Raw genomic sequence first — 25,195 nt, 5'->3', positions numbered from 1 at the left:
TCCGTAGGGAAAAATTTCTATAACATGATAAGGGTAAAAATGGGTAGATAGATGTGAGTTTATATAAATTTGAGTATAGTGGAAATATATTTGTTTTCTGATGTTTTTCCCCCCCTAAAGATGACAGGAGGTTAGAGCCTATTTCTAAGCAAATGGGAGAAAATTGAAAATTGAAGATAGAGGAGGAAAAGGAGGCAAGAATGGAAACTGGAACATCCTGAACCTGAGCATGCTGGAGAGCACCTTGCTGATGTTAAAGTATGTACGTGCTCATTCACAGCAGTATTTTTAAGCTCATCTTGGGAACAAGAAGGTAAGCTTTAACACACCCCCCCCCAAAAAAAAAAATGTATTTTTTCCAATTTACCTCGGCAGACCATTCATTACACCGTTTGCTTGACTTGCTTCCTCCCACTGGGTGGCAACCACGTCCCTTCTTCTAAATCAGCCCCAGGTCTAGTGCCGTGCTTCCTGGCTTATGAAAATGACAGCAGAAATACCATCAGCCTGCAGAAAGTTTGCTGAACAATTATTCGGGCAATAAAGCAGGACCGAAGAGTAGTGACTGATGATAAAATCTAACACACTGAGGGTTTATGCCCAGGCAGGCATGGAAAGGGACGTGTGCTCAGCGTGTGCAAGTGCTGGTGTGCTTCCCCCCCCCCCCCATTTTTTAAATTAAGGTATTATATGTGTACATATCTTACCATTGCCCTCCCCCCCACTCCCATACATGCCCTCCCTCCCCAGAGTTTTTCGTCCATTGGTTATGCTTATATGCATGCATACAAGTCCTTCGGTTGATCTCTTAGCTCCCCCAGATCTCCCTCCCCTCCCCGCTGTAATTTGACAGTCTGCTTGTTGCTTTACCGTCTCTGTGTCTATCTTTTTGTTCATCAGTTTATAATGCTCTTTATTATCCATAAGTGAGTGAGGTCATGCGGTGTTTCTCTTTCATTGACTGGCTTATTTCACTCAGCATGATGTTCTCCGATTCCATCCAGGTTGCTGCAAATGATGCGGGTGCTTTTGCAGGTGGTGATGCGGGTGCTTTTGCAGGTGGTGATGCGGGTGCTTTTGCAGGTGCTGATGCGGCTGCTTTTGCAGGTGCGGATGCGGGTGCTTTTGCAGGTGCGGATGCAGGTGCTTTTGCAGGTGTGGATGCGGGTGCTTTTGCAGCCTGGGGCAGGAAGGGGACTTGGTACGGTGACAGCGTCCGTGGAGAGCGCCGCGTTCCCTGAGCGCCGCTTTCGGGGAGCGTTAGAGGCGGGAGCCCCGCGCCGCGGCCCCAGGCTCGCCGGGAGCTCCCCGGGGAGATGGAGAGGGCGGGCGGGATGCGGCCTCCCCTGCGGGGCGCGTGGGCGGGGCGCCGGCCGGAGCGTCCGGTTGCCGGGGAGACGCTGCGGCGGTTCCGCTGCCAGCGGCTGTGCGGGTGCGGCCCGGCTGCTCGGGGTGCGTCACCGTGTCCGGGCGGCGGGCGCCGTGAGTGGGGGCCCGGCGGCGGGGCGGGGGGCGGAGCGGGCGCCGGGGAGGGGGTCCCTGCGGGGCGGGGGCCTCGGGGGACCGGCGGGTGAGGGCGGGGGTGCTGCCGGCCGCAGGGCCGGTCTCCGGCGGGGAGCGAGGGGCGTCTGCGCCGGGGAGACCTGTCCGTGGCCACAAACTTGGACCGACCAGCAAAGGAGACTAGCTCCGTGGCCTGAAAACAAAGGGGTTGTGCCGAGCTCTCACACCTGGATGTGTACACGCGAAACGTGATGTTTTTATTTTTATTTATTTTTATATATATTTTATTGACTTTTCTTGCAGAGAGGAAGGGAGAGGGAGAGTTAGAAACATCGATCAGCCGCCTCCTGCACACCCCCCACTGGGGATGTGCCCGCAACCAAGGCACATGCCCTTGACCGGAATCGAACCTGGGACCCTTCAGTCCGCAGGCCGATCGATGCTCTATCCACTGAGCCAACCCGGTTTCGGCAAACGTGATGTTTAAACAAAATAAGTTTCCTTGACGACGTAAATTGCGTGGTTTTATGGTTTTCCGGGGATGCTGTCGATCAGCCCACCTGTATGTTCTCTCCCCGGGACAGAGGTGGTCAGTAGGTGTGTGCGCTTGCAGCTCCGTCATTCCGTTTGATAAAACCGATGCCGGTGGCTTCCAGCCCCTCTTCCTGGTCTGTCTCATTAGAGCTGAGCGCACTCGGTTGCCCGGGAAACAGTAACCATGGAGCGGATTGTGACTGGTCCCCCGTGGAACCCTTCGTGCTCCGGCCTCACGCCTCCCGCCGCTGTTGATGTTGATGCGTTTACTAGAAGCGTTTAGATTAGGAAGTTACTGACTTCCCGCACCCCGTTCCTCCTCCCCTTCTTAAGAAAGACATCTTCTCAGTGTGCTCGGTGTTAGGCGCCGGTGTTAGGAGCCGGCTGGTGACACAGCTGTGGACCGTCATCTGCCTCCAGGTGTTGCCTCTGTTCCTATCTGCATCCTTTTGCAACTTTTTAAGACAGGTAATTAAACAGAACATTTTCAAAGAATCTGATGACCCACTCAAGTCTATATCTCTGTATGTCTTCCAGTACTCACCCATCGGCCCAAGTCTCTATACTCTGTACCTGTTTTTGCTTTTGTACACAAAACTTCATTCACTTAAGAGTCAGATATTTGGTCAATTCTGAAGTCAGGAATCCCTGTATCCAAGAATATTTTCAACTAATGGCATCCATTCCCTGCCTATAAACCTCTATCACCGTTTAATCTTGATTTCCTGCCCAAGTACTGTATGAGCAATCAAAATGTAATTACAGTAACACCTAAAAAAAGAAAATCCAGACTAAATCAGTTCGTTATATAACAAAGTAGGTTTTCCAAACACATGTTAACCATTTGGCAGATTAGTTACTTCACCTGTTTTTACTTACGTAGACAAGTTTGTGTAATTAAAATTAAGTATGTATGAAAAGTTTACTTTTACAGAAAAAAATTTTTTTTTAATTTATTAATATACTGAAATAGGTCTAATAGTGCATTCCCCAGTTGCCTGCATAGGTCTCCAAGACTGTTTATCTTCATTCTTTTTTCTCTTTCAGATTGGTCCTTTTCTGTGTATCTTTAGATTCATTGACTCTTTCTTCTGCCCTCTTAAATCTGTTGAGTCTACCTAGTGAATTTTTCATTTCAGATTTTTTTGTGTTTTCTTTTTTTTACTCTAAAATTTCCATTTGGTAAACAAATGCATATGATAGGGGCATGGCTCAGCACACGAGTTAAAACTGCTGCAGAGAGTTACACCAGGAGACAGAACCAAAAACTTCACATAATCCAGTGTGATCATGTGCTAATCATTCACCCAGCACGGGATAGGAGTAGTGACTTAAATAAGTAGACTGTAGTTGAGAGTATGTAATATTTATTTATGTTGACAAAATTACTACAACATTTTTTTTCCAACATTAAAAAAATGAAAAGCTTCTGCACAGTCAGGGAAACCTTCAACAAAACTGAAAGCAACCTACTAACTGGGAGAATATATTCACCAATAATATATCCAATAAGAGATGGATATCCAAAGTATATGAGAAACTCATACAACTCAATAACAAAAAAATACTCTGATCGGAAAATGGGAAGAGGATACGCAAAGACATTTTCCCAGAGAAGACATACAGATGGCCAATAGACATATGAAAAGGTGCTCGCCATCACTCATCATCAGGGAAATTGCAAACCAAAACCACAATGAGGTACCACCTCATACCAGTCAGAATGGCTCTAATCACAAAGTCAGCAAATAACATGGGTTGGCATGGATGTGCACTGTCGGTGGGACTGCAAACTGGTGCAGCCCCCATCGAAAAACAGTTTGGAGATTCCGCAAAACTACTAAAACTACAGGGTGAGGCAAAGGTGGGTTTACAACTGTGCATACACGAGGCAGAGTTTACTCTTGTATTAGTTATTAACTAATTATTGTATTATTTCTTATATAAACAACTGTATACCTACTTTGCCCCATCCTATAGACATACCATATGATCCAACGGTTCCACTTTGGGTATTTATCCAAAGAAAATGAGAACACTAATTCATTGCAGCATTCTTTACAACAGCCAAGATACAGAAGCAACTTAGATGTCCATCAATAGATGAATAGATAAGGAAGATGTGTTATATACACAATGGAATATTTACAACAATAAAAAAAGAATGAAATCTTGCCATTTGTGACAGCCTGGGTGGACCTAGAGGGTATTATTTAAGTGAAATAAGTCAGGCAGAAAAGACAAATACATATAGTTTCACTTATACATGGAATCTAAAAACAAAGCAAACAAACAGACCAAAAGGATGTTTACAAGTGAAAAGGGTGAAGGGGAATGTAATAAATTCTCTCTCTACCTTCTCCCTGCCCCCACTTCTTCTCCCTAAGCATGTCCTCAGGTGAGGATTAAACAAACAAAAACATTGACATGGTGACAGATGATTAGTAGAATCGGTGGGGTGATCACATTGTAAGGAATAAAAATGTCTAGTCACTGTATTGTACACTGGAAGCTAATATAACCAATATAAGATTACACATCAACTATATATACTTAATTTTTTTAAAAATTCAGTTAGTCCTCCTGAGGAATCTCAGAATGAAGGGAGGGGAAGAAGAAATTAACCAAAGAACTTACACGCTTCACCCATGGACACAGACCATGGTGTGGTGAAGGCCTGCTGGGGAGGAGGGGAGGGGGATGGGTGCAGGCGGTCAATTGGGAACAAAGAGGGACATCTGTAATACTTTCAACAATAAAGATAATTTTTTTTAAAAAAATCAGTTAGTCCTCAACTCTGCCTCATTGTAACTATTGTCTAGGCCTTCTCAGGTTTCCCATTCATGCCCATAACTAGCAAGAGCTTTCTAAACATAATCTGTGGTGGATTTGCCATGTGTTACTTGAGTGTATATGCTTGAATTTTCACCCTTTAATATGGGAGAATAAAATCTATTAAAAAAATAGCATTGTATGCTAATAGTAGTCATCATCATTTATCCAGATAAATACTTTTCTAGTTGTATATTTTTATGATGGCTAGTGAGAGTACATGATTTATATCTTTTTTTTTCTTTTTTTTTAAATATATTTTATTGATTTTGTACAGAGAGGAAGGGAGAGAGATAGAGAGCCAGAAACATCGATGAGAGAGAGTCATCAATCAGCTGCCTCTTGCACACCCCCCACCGGGGATATGCCCACAACCAAGGCACATGCCCTTGACCGGAATCGAACCCGGGACCCTTCAGTCCCCAAGCCGACGCTCTATCCATTGAGCCAAACCGGTCCCGGCATGATTTATATCTTTATAGAGATAATCTGTGGATAAGAAAGACTGAACATTAATGAAGTAAAAACAATAGATGCTCATTTGAAACATGAGAAATTTTTTTAAGTAGTCAATGCATTACTTGACATTTTATTAATACCAATACCTGGATAGAGTGGTTTTTCAAGTTGTGCATTCTTCTGAATTAACCAAGAGGCAGTGTAATGATTCAAATTGTGATCTTTGCAATGTGACTGCCTAGGTTCGAATTCCATACTAACTTCACTGTATCTGTTTTCTCATCTGTATAACTGGATGAAAATAACACCTACTTCATGAAATGTTTGTGTAGATTATATATAACTTGCATAGAAAGTGTTATCAAGTTCTGTTAGTATTACTATGAGAGTGTATTAATAAGATTCTACTGACTAAGGTGGGTTTTTTTGGGGGGGTAGGATTTTTAAGACTAATCAGAATTTTTTATTTTCAATTCTAAGGCTGCCTTTTAATTATGCTGGCCTTCTTTGTTATTTAACATGTCCTCTAATCACCACAAAATTCTCAAATGGGTGATGCAAGACAGAAGAATTAAACCCAGTATTTCCATAGGAATCACTATGGATACAAAAGCATTCATGAAGAATTAGAGAAATCTACCTTCTTTTTAGAGTTTTAGTTTTATTTACTGTGGGAGCTAAGAGTTTAGGGACCTGTTCCTTCATACACATAAAAGCACAATCAATAATTCTCTAAGAAGATTTTATTGTTTTTAATGGCTGCGTTGTTTAACAGCCCACATTTTCTTTATTCTCTCCACCAGATGGAAGTATAGCCCTTTGTACCAAGTCTTAACCTCAGTTCTTCTAGTCTCGGCCGTATTCAAATCAGGAGGGAAAAGATAAACATCATATTCAAGAGTATGAACTATTCCCTCAGCTGGGTTATATAGCATCACATTTTAATGGTTTACTAGAGGATAATGAAAACAATTGATTGTATAAGGTTCCTTTCCCCAAATTCTTTTAATTCCACTGAAGTCAACACAGACCCGTTATAAGAAATAGCATATGAGACTTTTTGGTAGCTGGAAAAACTGCATAGGACTGAACTCATTATAAAATACCACCCAAAAAATTTTAAGTATATTAAAAATTAATCAATGGACATATTGGTATCCTTAGCAAATTGCTTTTATATAATAATCTGTAAGAACGCCATCCTTGATAACTTGGTTAAGCTGAGCCATCTTATTTTCCAGGTGCAACACTGTACTCCAGTTAAAACAATACAGCAATTTAAGTCGCTGCTACTATAATGGAAAAGTATGAAAAATTAGCTAAGATTGGAGAAGGGTCTTATGGAGTTGTATTCAAATGCAGAAACAAAACGTCTGGACAAGTGGTAGCTATTAAAAAATTTGTGGAATCCGAAGAGGATCCTGTTATTAAGAAAATAGCACTAAGAGAAATACGTATGTTGAAGGTAAGTTAATTTTATGTATCTACTAATGACCCGGTGCACGAAATTTGTGCACATTAAAAGGGAATTAATTGGAGGAAATATTTAAATATTGCTATTTGCCCTTTCTCTATAATAGAAGTGTCAGAGATGAAAGAAAATTAGTAAAATGTATATGAAAATCTTCCTCCTGTCAGAGTCTGGGACATGCCTCGGGAACCAGAGTCAAGTCCCTGCCTACCCATGTGCACCTCAAAATCATGCCAGACCCAGACCTGGCCGGCCCCACCCCCATCAAGCCCTGCCAGGGGGCGGGGGAGAGGGGGGGGGTAGGTGTGTGACATCAGTTTGGGAAGAGAATTTAGCACATAAAACATTTAAGAGTAAGAGAGGATAACAAAATCAGTGAACAGAGCTGGAAAATGACAAGTTAAAAACAGACTAACTGCGTGGACTCCTAGAATAGGCACTTTAATCGGATTGAAGGTTAGGATCTTGTATTTCTGAGAGCCAACGCTAAAATCTAGACTGGGTTTAAATCCAGCTGACATTTACAAGTAAGTCCATGGCAATCTGTAAGCTAAATGGGTATTGATGAGTTTTATAGTCTTACACAATAATTCCATTTCCTCATTTTTATTGAGGTTATTTTATTATAGCACTTATTTAGAATTTCCACAAAATGCTGAAGTGTTTGTTGTTTTAGAGCTTATATTTTAAGGTGCGTACTTTATTTGTTGTCTCCAAACTGATTTCAGGTTAGTTACCATATTATGGGTGCATGAGACAAATTCTTAAATTTTTCTTGCAACTTTAAGATTGCTTGAGTCTTACAAAAGGTAAGAATTCTTATAAGGATGTTTTCTCTTGTAAGTACCTGTAATAAAATTCTCCACAAGACCTCCTGTCCTTAATATCATAAGGGACCCAGGGAGAAATTCTTACAGGGAACAAGTCACCAAGTTTTGTATTTCAATTTCTTTGCAGCAATTAAAACACCCAAACCTTGTGAACCTCATTGAGGTGTTCCGGAGAAAGAGGAAAATACATTTGGTTTTTGAATACTGTGATCACACGCTTTTAAATGAGCTGGAAAGACACCCAAATGGGTAAGTCATCTAGCAGTGGAAGCTCTGGGCGGTGGGGTCCCAGCTTCATTCCATGTGGAATTAACTCATGTAAACCTCATGTCAGAGCCACAGTTCCTTTCCTACACCTGCTGGCCCTCCCCCTCCCCAGGCTGTTAGGATGTGCTCAGAGGGCAAATGAATATTAATTAACCTGGAGTAGGAATAATTAGGAAGACAAACCTACACAAATACAATAAATCACAGTGCATTTTGAGGCCAAATTTTGTATTGGTGCCCTAGCTGGTTTGGTTCAGTGGATAGAGCGTTGGCCTGTAGACTGAAGGGTCCCAGGTTTGATTCCAGTCAAGGGCACATGTACAAGTTTCAGGCTTGATCCCCCAGTTCAGGGCATTCAAGAGGCAGCCAATCAATGATTCTGATTCTTTCTTCCTTTCCCTCCTCTCTGAAATCAGTGTGTGTGTGTGTGTGTGTGTGTGTGTGTGTGTGTATTTTTTTAAGATGCATTGAAATAAAAATTCCAGAATAAATATTCAAAAAATAAGTAAGTTATGTATTGGATTATCTGAATTCAGGGAATGAGTCCTAGTTCAATATCAGGAAGTCCATTTACATAATTCACTGATAGGTTAAAGGAGAAAAACTATATATTGTATGTTGGTAAAATCTGAAAGGCAGTTGATAAATTCAATGTCCTTTTCTGATTTGTTTAAACTTTAGCAAACTAAGATGAAAATACCGGTACTTTATTAGCACACACACACACACACACCCCTACACAGACCCTCTTCCAAGCAACAGCTAATTTTACACTCAACGCTAAAGGAACCACCATTAAAGTGGACAACAAGACAAGGACATCAGTTGTCACCCCCGCTGGGACTTGAGCTCTCTCAGTGCTCAGAATGGCTATACTATTCTTTCTGACTCTTACAATTTTTAGACAATATTGTCTCAGGTTTGGCTCTAGGCAAAGGAAGAGCATTAAACTGTGTCAGAATTCAGTACAGGAAACCGAAACCACTCCAGGAATTTCAGAGGGAAGGAAGGTGGCTTAATACTGAGAATTAGGTGATTTGATGCTGAGAATCAGAGACGCTGGAGTCAAAGGGCTGCCACCAGACCGCCATAACTATGACCCAGCACGTACTTGTTGCTGTTTCTCGGCGTTTACCCCAGCCCCACAAGGCAATGTCTTGTTGCTAGTAGATAAGAAAAACACACCCATCACTCAGCTTTACTGTATATATATACGTGGAAGGCCAGCTACATCTGCATGATTCATTCCATTTTCAAGAAGTGATCTGAGCTCATTAAATCAGTTGAAGGACCCACTCATTAAATCTCAATGAAGAAATAGTAAAGCGATTTTCATTCAGACATCTTTAAAGGACATTTCCCAGGCCCCCTGTGCACTGTGTTTGCTCGCCATCACAAGCCCTCTCACTCCCCTCTGTTCCTGCTTCTGCGCCTGTCACCCCATTCCAGTGCTATTTAATTTCCTCTTATTTTTCCCCTAGAGTTGCTGATGGAGTGATTAAAAGCGTATTATGGCAAACACTTCAAGCTCTTAATTTCTGTCATCAACATAGTGTAAGTGACATTTTCTAATGCATTTGTTAATTCTTCATGGTGACTCTTTCCTTCTAAGTAGCTCGGGGGTGTCTTTGAAAAACTAAAAACAAGGGAAATAAGAACCAGAAGAGCAAAACAAAAGAAAGTTACTGAAAATGAGGAAAAACAATGCATTATTTGTGGTCCTTTTCCAATTTCTATAAGAACCAAATTTCTAATTCCTTATGAATTTAAAAGTTTGTATGAAGTTAATGTTTCTGTTTTTTGCCTCAGTACTACTGACTCCTGTAACTATTTTAAAATTGGATTAAAATAAGTTCTCAATAGTGGAATCTACTTTGGCACTTCGTTTTTATGTCTCTCAAGTCTTTTATTCTATAATAGTCCCCCTTCCCTTCCCTTTAAGTTTTTTTTTTTTATCATTACTTTTTTATAACCATAGTTCTACAAACGCCAGCATGCATCAAAATGCCAGAAGGTCTTGCTAAGACAGTTTGCTGGGTCCACCCCCAGAGTATCAGATTCTATAGGTCTGGGATAGGACCCGAGAATTTGCATTTCCCTGGTTGATACAGCAGCTGCCGTTCCTAGAACCATACTTTGAGTCCTCCTGTGTTACTGAAGTCAGAATGACTGCATCCTGTGTCTAACTGAACTTGGTCTTTCCCCCGTTTTTCCTTTAAATTGGCATTTTATATCTAGAGGCTTGATCATCTTTAGGTTCATTTTTCTTCACACAAGAATAGATCATGCATAGCACTGTACACTTTTTTATGGTACCAACATCGCGAGGCACCCCATGTCTGATGGTCCCACTGAGCCACACCAACCGGGCCAGAAATTTTACAACTTGATGCAGACTCATTGGAGAAACGTAACCTGTTCTTAGCAAATCACCAACTATTGTATGATTCAAAGTATTAATCCGGGTTTCATAAATGGGTTACCTAAAAGGTTAGACTATCAGAAATGACGTTGGTTTCTATTACAACAGTGTATTTCTTTAAATGAACAGCGAAGGCCTACGGCTTTTAAGGGGCCTCAAAAGGTTCAGCAGTTGGCAGTGGCTAGTTTGAGACTGCTCTCTTCTATTGCCCATGCGATCTCTGTGACCAAAAATCCATTAAGGATTCGCCATGTTCTCTCTCTTCCTAGACAGTTGCTATAGAAGCAAAGAGAAATTTTTTTTAAATATATTTTATTGATTTTTTTTACAGAGAGGAAGGGAGAGAGATAGCCAGAAACGTCGATGAGAGAGAAACATCGACCAGCTGCCTCTTGCACACCCCCGACTGGGGATGTGCCCGCAACCAAGGTACATGCCCTTGACCGGAATCGAACCCGAGACCCCTCAGCCCACAGGCCGACGCTCTATCCACTGAGACAAACTGGCCAGGGCCACACATTCTCATTTAGATGACAATATGGTCATCCTAATGATAAGGGGAGTTTTTGTTTATCACTTGGATGTTTTTCCAGTTTCTCAAATGTGAATGTGATCGTGGGTGGAGTAGTTCTGATTATAGGTACACCGAGTCGCATCAAGGGTTTTGCTCTTACAGTTAAAATAGGACCCGGTAACAAGTGGAAGAAATAATTGTAAGATGCTACCTTCTCTCCCCACACAAAAAAGTCAGTTTTTATATCCAACAATTATTTCTTCACTGATGTAACATTTTTTTCCTTTTGGTGTGGTACGTGAAAAATTGCCAATTTAAATTCTTTTGAGAAAACCATATTTATTTTTTATCTCACGGACTATGTTTATCTATCATTTAAAGTAAGAGGTAATGTTTTTTTATGCGTTGTCATCTTGATGGCTCAAAGAAATAATCAAATATCCCCTTACAGTGTATTCACAGGGATGTCAAACCTGAAAATATTCTAATAACTAAGCAAGGAATAATCAAGATCTGTGACTTTGGATTTGCACGAATTCTGAGTAAGTAGCCCCTTTTTTTACTAAATGTGCTCAACTCAGATGATTATGAAATAATATCGTTGAAAACCCCACTTTAGATATTGAATGAATGCCAGATGTCTTATTGTTGTTATTCAAAAAGGAAAAATCTCACTTTCACCTTTAGTCACTACATTAATTAGCACTTCAACTTCGCTCCACTCAACTGGAATTTTTTTTATTATTAATATATTTTATTGATTTTTTACAGAGAGGAAGAGAGAGAGATAGAGAGCCAGAAACGTCTATGAGAGAGAAACATCGACCAGCCACCTCCCGCACACCCCGCACTGGGGATGTGCCCACAACAAATGCACATGCCCTTGACCGAATCGAACCCGGGACCCCTCAGTCCGCAGACCGATGCTCTACCACTGAGCCAAACCGGTTTTGGCTCAACTGGAATGTATTGGACATCACGTTTATATGCTTTGTCCCATAGGAGAGGAAAAGGGTTCTAAGACGCATTCCTGCCCTGCATGCTCTTATAGTCTCCGGTCAGATAAACAAAAGAAGAATGCAGGGTGGTTGGCAAGGAAGTACAAAAGCAAAGGTGCAGACGGTTCCCTGGAGGGAGACAGATGTCCGTGGGGGCAGGCATGGTTGGCAGATAACCTCACAGGAGCTGGGGAGACAGAGAGGGAACCGACAGTTGAAGAGAGAATGCAGAGACAGGGCTAAGAAACGGGAAATCATCTCAGACAGGGAGGACGGGGGTGGCGGTCGGGGGATAAGGGGACAAATCAGTATTTCTCCCCAAATCTACAGCTGCACCCGGCAGCAACATACACATCGCAGGGTGGTGTCTACAGTGTGTACATCACCAGCGTCCTGACGGGTACCCACACGCAGGGGACTTGACCGTGCATTCGGAAGCTGGTGTAGACTTGACGTTGCACTGGGAATTTTCAGACACACCGCCCGCTGTTGGGGATTACAGACATGTGAACGAGCAGAGGTGCCTGTGGGTGTGGAATGCGCAGTGTAACTGGCCCCTCCGCCGGCATCGCTGCGTGAACTGCCGGGCCTGTGTGGCCGCCGAGTGTGGCCGCACCTCGGCGCGCCTCCTGGCAGCTCACACGCTGGGAACGGGGGACCCTCCGCCTCTGATGGATGTGCTTGCAGTTCCAGGGGACGCCTACACGGACTACGTCGCCACAAGGTGGTACCGAGCTCCCGAACTCCTCGTCGGGGACACTCAGTACGGCTCTTCCGTCGACGTCTGGGCTGCGGGCTGCGTCTTCGCGGAGCTCCTGACCGGCCAGCCGCTCTGGCCCGGGAAGTCGGATGTGGATCAGCTCTATCTGATCATCAGGACTCTGGGTAGGAGCTGCATTTCGTGGCTTGCAGGGCCGCTCTGCTGCTAGGGGAACGGCGTGCCATTGCAATGACCCTGCAGGGCTTTCTTAGAGCCTCTCTCTCTCTCTCTCTCTCTCTCTCTCTCTCTCTCTCTCTCTCTCTCTCTCTCTCTCTCTCTGCTACTCAGGAGGGTGGGTCCTGGGTTGTAGCCAAAACCCAGCCCTTCCCTCAGTCTGTGGAGCCATTAGTCCCTCGCTGAGGAGTTTTCAGATCCTTTCCAAGTCAGCCACTTAGCCAGGAGATAAACTGCACATCTGCTTTCTGGGCTGGCCTCTACAGCCAAGGGTATGCGTCAGCTGTACAGACTCTGCTCTTAGGCGGTATTAGGCCAAATGCCATTTCTGTCCACTGTAAGAGAGGGTTTGCTTTTTATTTATTTATTTTTAAATATATATATATATATATATATATATTTAAATTATATTTTATTGATTTTTCACAGTGAGGAAGGGAGAGAAATAGAGAGTTAGAAACATCGATGAGAGACAAACATCGATCAGCTGCCTCCTGCACACCCCCTACTGGGGATGAGCCTGCAACCAAGGTACATGCCCTTGACCAGAATCGAACCTGGGACCCTTCAGTCCACAGGCCGACGCTCTATCCAATGAACCAAACCAGTTAGGGCTAAATATATATTTTTATTGATTTCAGAGAGGGAGGGAGAGGGAGAGAGAGATAGAAACATTAATGATGAGAGAGAATCATTGATTGGGCTGCCTCCTGCATGCCCCACACTGGGAATCGAGCTTGCAACCTGGGCATGTGCCCTTGACGGGAATTGAACCAGGGACCCTTCAGTCCACAAGTTGACGCTCTATCCCACATGTGTCAAACACAAGGCCCGCGGGCCAAATCCGTCCCGCCAGGCCTTGCAATGTGGCCTGCACCGCGCTGTCATCACCGCACTCCACTGCGTTTCCATCACAATGACAGTTTATGACTGTTCAGTAAACCATTCGGCCCGCGATTTAGGCTGGATTTTAGATTTTAGCCCCTTCTCTGATTGAGTTCGACACCCCTACTCTATCCACTGAGCCAAACCAGCTAGGGCTAGGGTTTGCCTTTTACATGGCAACATTTTTTGCGATGCCTTTTGAGAAATGAGAAACTGTGGCTCAGGGGGCTTCCGTGATTGGCCTAAAGAGCAGACTAGGAATGGAACGCGAGAATCTCTTTCCTCGTGGTCAGCATCCTCAGCAGTGGTCTGCCTCCTGGCTGGAAGGGAATATAACCCAGAAGGTCACCTGCAGCTTTACTCTGGCACCACGGCTGCCAAGATACATCTGCACACACGGGACGAATATTTATTAATTCCTTCTCCTGGCAGCGTGGGTGCCGGGCACGGGAATTACTGCTGTCCAGGCTGGTTCCGACATCTGCTTCTGGACAGTTCTGCAGCTTGAAAAAATGTGGGGGAGAGGATCACCACAGGGCGCTTCTCTAGTGCAGGTTGTTTGATTGATTTCCGGAAAGGATTGTGGACATTTACATATTATTAGACAGGCCTGCATTTGAAATCATGTCTGTCATTAAATGACCATGTGACTTTAGACAGGTTACTAAACGCTGAGCCTCCTTCTCATAGACACAGTGGAGGTTGAAAGTGGCGACCGTTGTCAGATTGTATGAGGTTAAGGAAGGTCACGGGTGCAGGCCTCCACCCCGCCTCCTCCCTGGTGGGGACTGTGTGGCGGACGAACTTTCTGTGGCAGAGCGGCGGGGCGAGCTGGCCTCACCTGAGCAGGTGTGTCCAGGCAGTGACCTCTTCCTTCCAAACCTGGAGGCCACAGCCAGGACCGGTCTTTCTTTCTTTTTTTTTTTTTTTTAAATATATTTTTTTTATTGATTTTGTACAGAGGGGAAGGGAGAGAGATAGAGAGTTAGAAACATCGATGAGAGAGAGTCATCGATCAGCCACCTCTTGCACACCCCCTACTGGGGATGTGCCCGCAACCAAGGTACATGCCCTTGACCGGAATCGAACCCAGGACCTTTCAGTCCCCAAGCCGACGCTCTATCCATTGAGCCAAACCGGTCTCGGCCAGGACCGGTCTTTCTTTCGCATCTGGACCTCAGAAGTTAACATTTTAAACAAGGTATTACTTTTGTAGACTGAACTTAAACTACGTGGTTTGTATTTTATAGGCAAACTAATCCCGAGGCATCAGTCCATCTTTAAAAGCAACCATTTTTTCCATGGCATCAGTATTCCTGAACCAGAAGACATGGTAACTGCTTGATTTTTGGATGTCTTATTATTTGTGTTGCCACTTTCTTTAAAGGGACAGTTGTTTTTTGTTGCGCGTCTTTTAATTTGTATGCCTTTAGCTCCTGTTTTCCTTATGCCACACTAACACAGATCAAAGAAACTATATAAAAACTGTATGAACTAATCAGGAGAATGCTTATAAAGCTTACTTGCCCAATCCGAAAGTTAATTTAATATTGGCCTTGAAGTGAAAGTCTAGTTCCTTACACAAATATCTGATCCTTTTAGTCAAAACACTCAGGTACCTTTTCCTGAAATAATAATTATCTCATAAACAATACTGGAGTACTTTTTTTTTTTTATTAATATTTTTATTGATTTTTTACAGAGAGGAAGGGAGAGAGAGAGAGAGCTAGAAACGTCGATGAGAGAGAAACATCGACCAGCTGCCAACCAACGTACATGCCCCTGACTGGAATCGAACCCAGGACCCCTCAGTCCGCAGACCGATGCTCTACCACTGAGCCAAACCGGTTTCGGCTGTAGTACTTCTTTATTTGGAAAAAAAAAAAATGCATTCTCTCTTTTTCAACATGTGGAACAAAGCTCAAATCAGTAGAAACCATTTTTTTCAGTGTTTATTTTCACATAGAAGGCCATTCTGCAAAATGACCCTCACTGTGTCCACGTCAGAACTCCAGACTGCCATGCTCACCGCCACACTCTCGCTGTGGGCTCTGTCTTTCTCTGGGAATGTATCGCCTCCTACCTGACCACTCTTACATTCTGCACACGTTGATGTCCTGTTTGTGATACCCAAGTTAAGGCTGTGATCTTTAAAACTCCATATCGTCTAGATTCTGCCTATAGAATGGACTGTCCACAGGCATGTGTCCCATCTGCCTAGGTTGAAGTCAGAGGGGTGCAGGGAGGGGGAAAGTGTCAGTAAAGCCAGATCATGATTTACGGCCCAGAAGAACAATAGAGGTTTAAGACTTCCCAGCTATCTCTAGATACCATCTGTGTTTTAAATGTGTTTTATATAATACCTTGATTTATATACTGGCTCTCTTTTATTAAATACTAGAGGCCCGATGCATGAAAATTCACGCACTGGAGGGGGGTTCCTGTGCCATGTCAGCACAGACAAGGGTTCGGTGAGCCTGAGGCAGGGTGGCAAAGGATGAAGAAAAGACAGACAAAGAGGATAAGCTAGGTCTAGGTGGATCTTCTCTGCCTGGCTAAGGCCACAGAAAAAGATCCACAGAAAAAGACCTGATGCTTTATTTTATAGTCAGAGGTAAACAAGGTAGTGGTCACCATAGTTTCAATGTTCTTGTGAGTTTCACTTGTTTTGGCAGCACTTGCTGCACCTCCCACAGCCCATTAGCTACCCAGGAAGGATCTAGGGAGTGTCATAAGGTCAAGCTTAATTATGCTAAGAGGGCTGTGCCCTCTAAGCTGGGACTTGTTTGTGGCTTTGCCAACAGGTCAGTCCGAGGCTTAACCCTATAACTACTCCCTGCAGGTTCCCTTAGCCCGGCCTAACCCCTTATCACAATCCAGGAGCCCTCAGGGGCGGGAGGTGACCCAACCTCTGCCGGCCCTGGTTACCTGAGCCTCGGCCGGCCCTGGGCAGCTGGGCAGCCAACATCCGAGGCTTTCCTGTGTCTCAGGCCGGCCCTGGGCTGCTGGGGAGCATAGGGGACTGAGGAACTATAGAGGCAGTGCGGCAAGGCCTGGCCTTGCCATGTGCCTGCTGCCCTGGTAGGGCTGAGGAGACTGGGTACCGCCATCTTGTGGCTGTGGGCACTGCCATCTTTGAGGGCAGGCAGTCAATTAGCATATTCCCTCCTTATTGGCTGTGGGCACCGCCATCTTTTTGACTATGTGAGGGTCTTTTAGTATATTCCTTCTTTATTAGGTAGGATAATGAAATGTTAAAAGTTGAATTATAAGGCTAGAGGTTGAATTACAAAAGGATATGCAATTTAAAGAATAAAGCAACAAATACACATTAAGAATATTACCACTATCTTCGAAACTTCCTCCTTCCTGAATTCTTCCCCTTAATTCCATCCTCCTCCCGCCTCACTATTCTGAGTTTATGTTCATCATTCCATTGCTTTCTGTATTGCTCTTACACATGTAGGTCGATGTAATTTTCACTGACGCTCAAAGCCTTTCTGTGAGTAGATCAGGCAGGTATTATAGGACTGTAGCAGTATTTCAGAAGAGGACATTTGGAACCCACATTTATCAAACATCAATTGTGAGACATTGTGAAATTTAAAAAATAACTCCAATTTTTTTGTCTCTCAAGTATTTACACTATAGTGTAGCATTATGTAAAAATATGATTGTATTAAAAGAAATTATCTAACCTACTAAGGGAGTCTTCAAAGTGTTCTTATTATTAACACATTAATACATACATTACGTTGTTTTTATGTAATGTTAAAAGTTTTTACTTTATATCCTAGGAAACTCTTGAAGAAAAATTCTCAGGTGCTCATCCCATGGCTTTGAACTTTATGAAGGTACTTTAGAATCACTTATAATTGTTATTGACCACAAATTATAATGATTGAAGCTGGTAACTCTGGGCAGAGTGGGCAGCGGTACAAATAATGCCAAAGTAGGAGGTAGTCATTGAAAATGATAAAAACCTGTAAAATCGTTACAGTTAAAGGAACATCAGTGGCACAAGCAATGCTCTTTCTAAGAGATGGCCCTGGCTGGGTGGCTCAGTGAGTTGGAGATCATCCTGTACACCAAAAGTTGCGGGTTTGATTCCTGCTTACGGCACCTACGGAGGTTTTGGGTTCATTCCCCACTGTTGGTGCATATAGGAGGCAACGGAGTGATGTTTCTCTCTCCCTTCCTCTCTCTAAAGTCAATATAAAGAACATGTCTTTGGGTGAGGATTAAAAAAAAAATTTTAATTAGTATGATTGGAGTTTGCTCTGGTGAACACCATTACTTCTTTTGCATTCACTAGAAATGTGAATATTAAGTTAGTCTATTCAGACTATGGAAGTTTATGAGGATGTTGAAGGTCGAGAACAGCACAGTCCAGGATGGCAGGCATTGTGTGTTACTATTGAGCACTTAAACATGGTCTATTTGAATTGAGATATACTAGGTTTCTATTAAAAATTACTATTAAAAATATAAAATATTTCATTAAATTTTAAAATATTAATTACATGTTGAAGATTTTAGATATATTGAGTTAAGTAAAATTTTTAATTATTTTTAAAACATTAATAGAAGACCCAGCCAAGTCAGAGTCATATAGACACCGTAAATGGCCTCTGCATGGGGCCTAAAAGAGATAGTCAAGCAAAGGACCGATTCTAGTAAAAAAAAAAAAAAAAAAAAAGTAGAAGAAATTCACCTCTGACCAGGCTGCTATTCATGCTTGACCAACTGAGGGCATGCTAGATAGGACTCTTCCATCATCAAAGTGCCTACTGAAAAACCTGAGGAGACAGGGATGGAGCTACCAGTAAAAGTATCTGTCTTTAACAACCAATTACGTTCTATTTATAGCAGTGGTTTCCCTGCTGTTCATCAGAATGACCTGGGAGCTTTTTAAAAGCACACATTCCAGTATCTAACCTTGGATTCCAGAAGCAGAATCTCTATATATAGGACCTTATCATTTATACCATTAAATACCCCCCTGGGTGATTATGCTAAGCAGCCCAGTTGAAGACTCATATGATCTGGAAGGTGGAGCCATCTGGATGACCTGGAGTTGACCTTGTAGACCAGCCTTTGTGCCAGTGCTGGTCACTGCAAAAGCATTACCCAGGTATTGAGAGGAGAACACAAAATATGGAAATAGATTTAAGGATAGGGAAGTAGAGGTCATAGGTCTGAGTAGCAAGAGCCACTTGAGAGTGGAATTGAGGCAGAAGCCAGAGTGAAGTGATGGAGAAGTAGAGGGGACCACAGTTATTATATATAGCAAGCTGTAAAATACAGACTTGATTTTTCTCAGTCATATATGCTCTATCCAATTACTATTCAGAATTTGGGGCACAGTAACAACATAGGCCCCTCTTTTAATGTCATCTTTGCTTTTCATCCAAAGGAGTGTCTGAAGATGAATCCAGACGACAGATTATCCTGCGCCCAGCTCCTGGAGAACCCCTACTTTGATTCTCTCCGAGAAGACCCAATTAAAAGAAAAGCACATAATGAAGGAAGAAGCAGAAAACATCAGCAGGTACCTCCATTCAACAGTTAAAGTGCTATTAAAAAGATTTTTTTTTCCTTTTCCTACATTTCAAAGTGAGACTGGGTGGACACCAAGACCTTATTTTTGCACTGGTGTAGTTGTATTTGTTTACCTAATAAATACTGGTTGATGTAATAAAATCAGAAAGCTATGAAATACCCAAATTGTTACAAAGTCTTCTTCCAAGTGACACATCAAATTATTGCACAATTCTTTTGTTACACCGATTGGCTATCCCACCCACCGGAACGTGTACCCAAAACACAGCAGCTTCCTACAGTAATGCCCCATACAGCAGGACTGAGTTGAAACCCGCATGCAGCGGAATCCCAGTACCTTTCCGCAGCCTCCAGACGTGCAGTACAGGACACGACTCTGTCATCTTTTCACCCCAAGGGCACGTAAGTCTGCCTTTCCTAGATTTTTTTTCCCTCCAAAACAAGGACAGTTCTGGCCAGATGCAGAAGGATGAAACTCAGGTATCTGGGAACCAAACGCTATTCTCAAATGTGCCCGTATTACATAGAAACAGGGTCAATATGGCAGCAAACGTTGATTTGCAGTTCATTAGGCAACCACTATGTACTTGCTTTCAGAAAGCTTTGGAGTTAAAACATAAATTCATAGAAGTAAGTTTGTTTGGGGCTCTCCTCCCCCATTTTATATCCCCAGCACCTAAAATAGTATTTTGTCATATAGCTATGATCCAAATAACTAAATAGATGAGCAATGGTTATTAATAAGACAAGATGGTAATTTTTTAATTTATTAGAGACTAACAATCATCCCATTTTCGTTTGCTTAATCTTCCTCCTTTGATCTGCGTTTTGGTCGTTTATCTTCTCCCTAGCATGTCCCAATAAAGGAAGAGAGCAGTCTTTTTTTCAACTATTTGATAGTTAAAATAGAAGTTTGTTGGGGGAGAGAGTAAAGTAATCAATAAGGAGGACTATTATGGTGATTTCTCTGAATCCAAAACCTCTAGATCTCCAAATTTGTATTGCTGAGATCATTTTACTGTTAAAGTTACATGTATGCAAGTTAAGCCCAATACAGTTTAGTTAACCAGAAGTTTAGGGTTTGTTCAAGGAAGTCTGAGGCAGCAGTATGAAATACGGTGTGACTTTGTGTAAAAACACTATTCCCTTCAAAACATCTCACTAGATTCCTTACGTATGGCCTGGGACAGTGGTCGGCATACTGAGGTTCGCAAGCCACATGCGGCTCTTTGGCCCCTTAAGTGTGGCTCTTCCACAAAAGACCACGGCCTGGGCGAGTCTATTTTGAAGAAGTGGCATTAGAAGAAGTTTAAGTTTAAAAAACTTGGCTCTCAAAATTAACTTCAATCATTCTACTGTTCATATTTGGCTCTGTTGACTAATGAGTTTGCCGACCACTGGCCTGGGAGGTGAACAGCAACAGTGCTCCAGCCTGCCTCTTGGTCCCCAACTCCAGTTCTGCCACACCGTCCTCACCTGGGGTGGGGACAAGCTCCACCTCTCAGCCTCCAGTTCTCAGCAGGAGACTTACAGCATCTCTCCACCCCAGGAAGTCTCCGGAGCGCAGGGCCAGGATAAACAGGGATTGCTTTCAAGTCCTGGCTTTCTGTTTGAGGACACACCTCTTTCCTAGACTTCTGCCGTATCAGGGGGAAAAAATGCAGAAAGATCTTTTTATTCAGTCTGGTTTCCTTTTGTGCGTTCAGATTTCTACTTCCATACCAACTTCTAGCTCTCTGAGGGATGACCAAGAAATTCATTAGGACTAAATATTGTTTAAAGTTGACAGTAGTTCTTCATCTTTGCTGTCCCACCAACATCCTAACATTAATATCCTAAAATTTAAAATTTGAGATGGGCACAAGTAGGCCCCGGGAATTATCATTTCATGAGCGTGTACCTTTTAAACACTGACTAGATACTTCGAAATTTGTGTATTGAAATAAATTGGATAAAATTTCATAAGAAGCCTAGAATAGGTATTGGAATCTAATTTTCAAAAGTTAGAAAGGTTCTCTATTTAATTTTTAAGTTTATGTCTTTTGACATCTTTGTACCACCTGTGTCCTTTTTTTGCTACCTTTACATCATCAAACTGTACAAGTAGGAATTGTTCAATTGACCTTCTTATTTTTGTCTCGTTCTGCTATTAGAATCACCTGTTGCCTCTCATACCAGGAAGCCACACCTCCCCCACACCTGATGGAAGAAAACAAGGCCTCCAGTTACAATTTGATCATCTTCCAAACATTTAGGGAAATGTTCTTTCAAGTGGAAAGTAATTTAATATGTACACATTTTTGTACAAGAGAGATAGGAATTCTCAATGTTTCAAATGCAAATGAGCCATATGAAAATGAAGATGCCTTCTAGAATTGTTTTTGCTCTGATCATTACTGATTCCTCTGCCCAGGCTTTCCATATGCCAGCTTTATCTCTTAGAACATTGTCTTAAAATGTTATAAAGTCTGAAACTGCCCATATGGAGGAGATATTTTCAGTCTCATCAGAGCAGCCCCTCCTGAGGAAAAATTTATATTGAGAATTTGCGGGCTCATACTTTGATTTCTGAACAAGATTTGCATACACCATCTTGCTTCAGCTGACCTCATAATGTCTTAGAGCAATAGCAAATAGCTTGCCTTGCTGCTGTTCGTGTGAGAAATGACATTGTATTCCTGCATTGTAATCCTCGCTTATTGTTACCAGGATTGTTGAGTAACGCTGCTGTTTTATTGGGTTTTCATATTGGTGTGGGAAGGGAACCTTATTTTTTATTTATTTATATATATATTTTAATATATTTTATTGATTTTTTTTTGCCCTCCCCCTTCCCTCCCATATATACCCTCCCTCCCCAGAGTTTTATGTCCATTGATTGTACTTATATGCATGTATACAAGTCCTTTGGTTGATCTATTATCTCCCCCAGATCTCCCTCCCCTCCCCACTGTAAATTGACAGTCTGCTTGTTGCTTTACTGTCTCTATATCTATCTTTTGGTTCATCAGTTTATAATGTTCTTTATTATCCATAAATGAGTGAGGTCATGTGGTGTTTCTCTTTCATTGATTGGCTTATTTCACTCAGCATGATGCTCTCCAGTTCTATCCAGGTTGCTGCAAATGATGAGAATTCTGAACTTTAAAATGTCATTTAGGTTTATTCTTTGATTCCAAGGTAGGCTCTACTTTCTCTTCCTCATGAGACATTAGTGTTTCTGTTTTTAAAGCCAGAGGGAGAAAATTCTGTACACAGCAAATAGTGGATGAGCTACAAGGAATTTCTATCTTCATTATACCCTGGGGTAATGGACTGCTGACTCTAATGCTGTCCTTTGGTGCATCATGGATTCTTATCCTTTTCTCCTCCTGGCTACATCTCAGTACCTAAACCTACCCTCCGGGCTGTATTTTCTAAATGGTTTATCATCAGGAGTCTCTTCCAGTCATTTGCATCCACAGCCTCTGTGAACTTGCGCTGCCCTAAACTTGTGCATCCTGGTCAAGTCAGGCTTGTAAACACTTCTGGGGGCAGGAAGATGATCTTTCAGTTACCTTCCTTTTGTGTCTCTTACCAAAAAAAAAAGAAGCCAACAAACAAAACGCCTCAATAGGTGAGCCCAGTTGACACTGGGATATTTTCCCAAGTAAGCTTGACAGGCCTATCTACATACAAACATATGTACCTATATATACACATACGTTTGCATTAATAAATTGTGACGCATCATAGTAGATGCCTATTAACCAGGACATCTAAAGACAATGCAGAATATTTAAAGTACTTTTTTGGTTTGCTAACAAGAAACTCATGTGAAATTATAGCAATGGGCTGGCTCTTTCTGTCTGGCATAAAGACTCAAAAGAGTGAGCTTCCCACAATAAATATTAAGATTACTTCATCAACTCTCCTTTGCCCCTAGGTTCAGCATGCTTACCTGAAATTTTGCAAATACAAGTTCAGAAATTCCTTGTATCTGGTACTAAGGCACTAAGCATAAAGTATTGTTTAATAAATCACAATAATAACACTTACTTTCCTCTTTAAAAGTTCGTTGCACTTGTAAACGTGGCTTATAAACTTCCAGAGACTTTCATTCCATCGTTAGGGAGCATCTCTTTACTAAAGCATTACAGCATCTGAGCAGTGGTTCTTGCTCACTGGAAGGGGATTCTGAGTGGGCTTATTTGGCCGTTTAACATTCTGAGTGTGACTATAAGCTGCTAGGGACTAATTTTCCTCTTATTATTAAAAAATGCACTTCTTCAGAGTTGCGTGTCTCTTGAAATTTTAACAAGATGATACCACAGGTGCAAGAAAAATGAGAAATACAGATAAAAGGCAACTTTGCTAAAAGATTTCTTTTTAGCTTTCATCATGCTCTTATCCTGTAAGCCTCTTCATTGGCAAACCACTCAGGCTGCTCCAGCTCTTGTTATGCGCGTGTCCTAGCAAGCTGCACACGCAGAAATCAGGACGGCACGAGACTCCATTACCCATCCTGCTCTTAACTGTGCCTCAGGCAACAAGGAAGATTTGGGCAGAGGTTGGGAGAGCCATCGTCTTCCTTTTTGCTTTCGCTTACATCTGCGAATTCAAACTAGCATTTCTCAATTGTCTCCCCTCACACACATCCATCATTTACGTGTGACTGGAGAGGAGAAAGCATGTCACGCTTAGAGAAAGACTCTGATGCAGTCGCATTACCACGCAGAACGATACTCCTCTGATGACGTTTGCGTGCTCGGCTTCCCTGCTTGACCCAGGTCACGTAGCACTGCTGCTGCCTGAACCGCTCAGGCGCACGTCCCTCCGATGGCAGCTTCTCTCTGACTCACTGCCCTGCGTGCTGCTCCCCTCCGTGCTGCCCGGGCCCCTGGCCTCTCGCAGCCGCAGGAAAACAGACGCACGTCTGGGTCTGGGACCCAAATGAGGTCAGGACTTCTCTAGAACTCATCCTCACAGAAGCCCGCAGCATTCCGCAATCGCGCCTTTCCTCACTCTTGGCCAGCTTCTGGCTTCCCTGGGCCTGGCCTCACCTGGGCCAGCCTTCCAGCTTTTTAATTTGCATATCATTTTTTTGGCGCTGCACAAATACTGTGCTGGCGTGGTGAATGTAGTGATTGTTCCTGCTTGCCTCAACCACAAAGCACTTCTTTTTTAAGAGGGTCCCTTTTTGAAGATTATTTTAACTAGACAGACGCATTAAAACGTTGTGTTCCGTAGGCTTCTGAAGGCTTGGGGTTAGGGAGATAACTGGGTAGAGACACAGCCCTCAGGCAGGCAAGGAAGAGATGAGCAGAGTACCGTATTTTTCGGACCATAAGATGCTCCGGACCATAAGACGCACCAGTTTTTAGAGAAGGGAAATGAAGAAAAAGAGATTCTGAAACAAATAGTGTCCTAAAATATTTTATGTGCATTAAAACCCAACATCACAGTCATAAACACATGTAATCAACCCTGTAAAGTAAACAGCAGCATTTAGAACCATTTTAGAGCCGGGCAAGCACACAGAGACCACACAGAGCCAGGCAAGTAAAAAAACTTTTTTTTTTAAAGTACCGGTATATGTGTAGGCTATATTTGGACCATAGGACGCAGGGACTTTTTCCCCCCACTTCTGGGGGGAAAAAAGTGCGTCTTATGGTCCGAAAAATATGGTAGATGTCCCTCTTCTGTCTTCTAAGCGATGTCACACTCTTCGTTCATTGCTCTCGAGGATTCCCCAAGACTACAAGAAAGGAGGAAATTAATAAGTTCTTTTGACAAAAATTTTAGTTCTGAAAATATTTTATAGTTCCTTAGCTTACTTGCTACAGAATTATAATTTTTTTCAAAAAGCTATCACTTTCTTGATCATTTGTCACCATCAGTGATTTCCAATCGTGGTTTTAGAGCAAATGGCACAGAGTAATCCCAAAGCATTTGTTTTTAATTAAAACATGTTACCAGAAGAGGAATGTTCCTAAAATTCCACA

General features: G+C 42.6%; 1 protein-coding gene across 2 annotated transcripts; it reads left to right on the top strand.

The window, feature by feature from the left end:
* The first annotated feature begins 1,420 nt into the window (after nt 1-1,420).
* On the top strand, nt 1,421-21,908 carry CDKL4 (cyclin dependent kinase like 4). Of its 2 annotated transcripts, none has more exons than XM_036435109.2 (10): nt 1,421-1,482; nt 6,570-6,793; nt 7,757-7,878; nt 9,378-9,450; nt 11,284-11,374; nt 12,518-12,715; nt 14,900-14,982; nt 17,447-17,503; nt 19,066-19,200; nt 21,365-21,908. In XM_036435109.2, exons 2-10 carry the CDS (start codon nt 6,626-6,628, stop codon nt 21,464-21,466), a joined length of 1,029 nt encoding a protein of 342 aa, XP_036291002.1. In that variant the 5' UTR covers nt 1,421-1,482; nt 6,570-6,625; the 3' UTR covers nt 21,467-21,908. The 2 variants fall into 2 exon arrangements, with proteins under 2 accessions (XP_036291002.1, XP_045436618.1); XM_045580662.1 differs by lacking the exon at nt 1,421-1,482 and adding an exon at nt 2,372-2,505.
* The last annotated feature ends 3,287 nt before the right edge of the window (nt 21,909-25,195 follow it).

The sequence above is a fragment of the Pipistrellus kuhlii genome, unplaced genomic scaffold, assembly GCF_014108245.1.
Source record: "Pipistrellus kuhlii isolate mPipKuh1 unplaced genomic scaffold, mPipKuh1.p scaffold_m20_p_13, whole genome shotgun sequence".
Taxonomy (NCBI): domain Eukaryota; kingdom Metazoa; phylum Chordata; class Mammalia; order Chiroptera; family Vespertilionidae; genus Pipistrellus; species Pipistrellus kuhlii.
Note: the sequence above shows the minus strand (reverse complement) of the source record. Positions and strands in the feature narration are given on the sequence as shown.

Excerpts from the sequence above, each read along its gene's own strand:
- CDKL4 (XM_036435109.2), top strand. The coding sequence starts at position 6,626 with ATGGAAAAGTATGAAAAATTAGCTAAGATTGGAGAAGGGTCTTATGGA. Across the intron at positions 6,794-7,756 it reads GAGAAATACGTATGTTGAAG|CAATTAAAACACCCAAACCT; the intron begins GTAAGTTAATTT and ends ATTTCTTTGCAG. Across the intron at positions 7,879-9,377 it reads CTGGAAAGACACCCAAATGG|AGTTGCTGATGGAGTGATTA; the intron begins GTAAGTCATCTA and ends TTTTTCCCCTAG.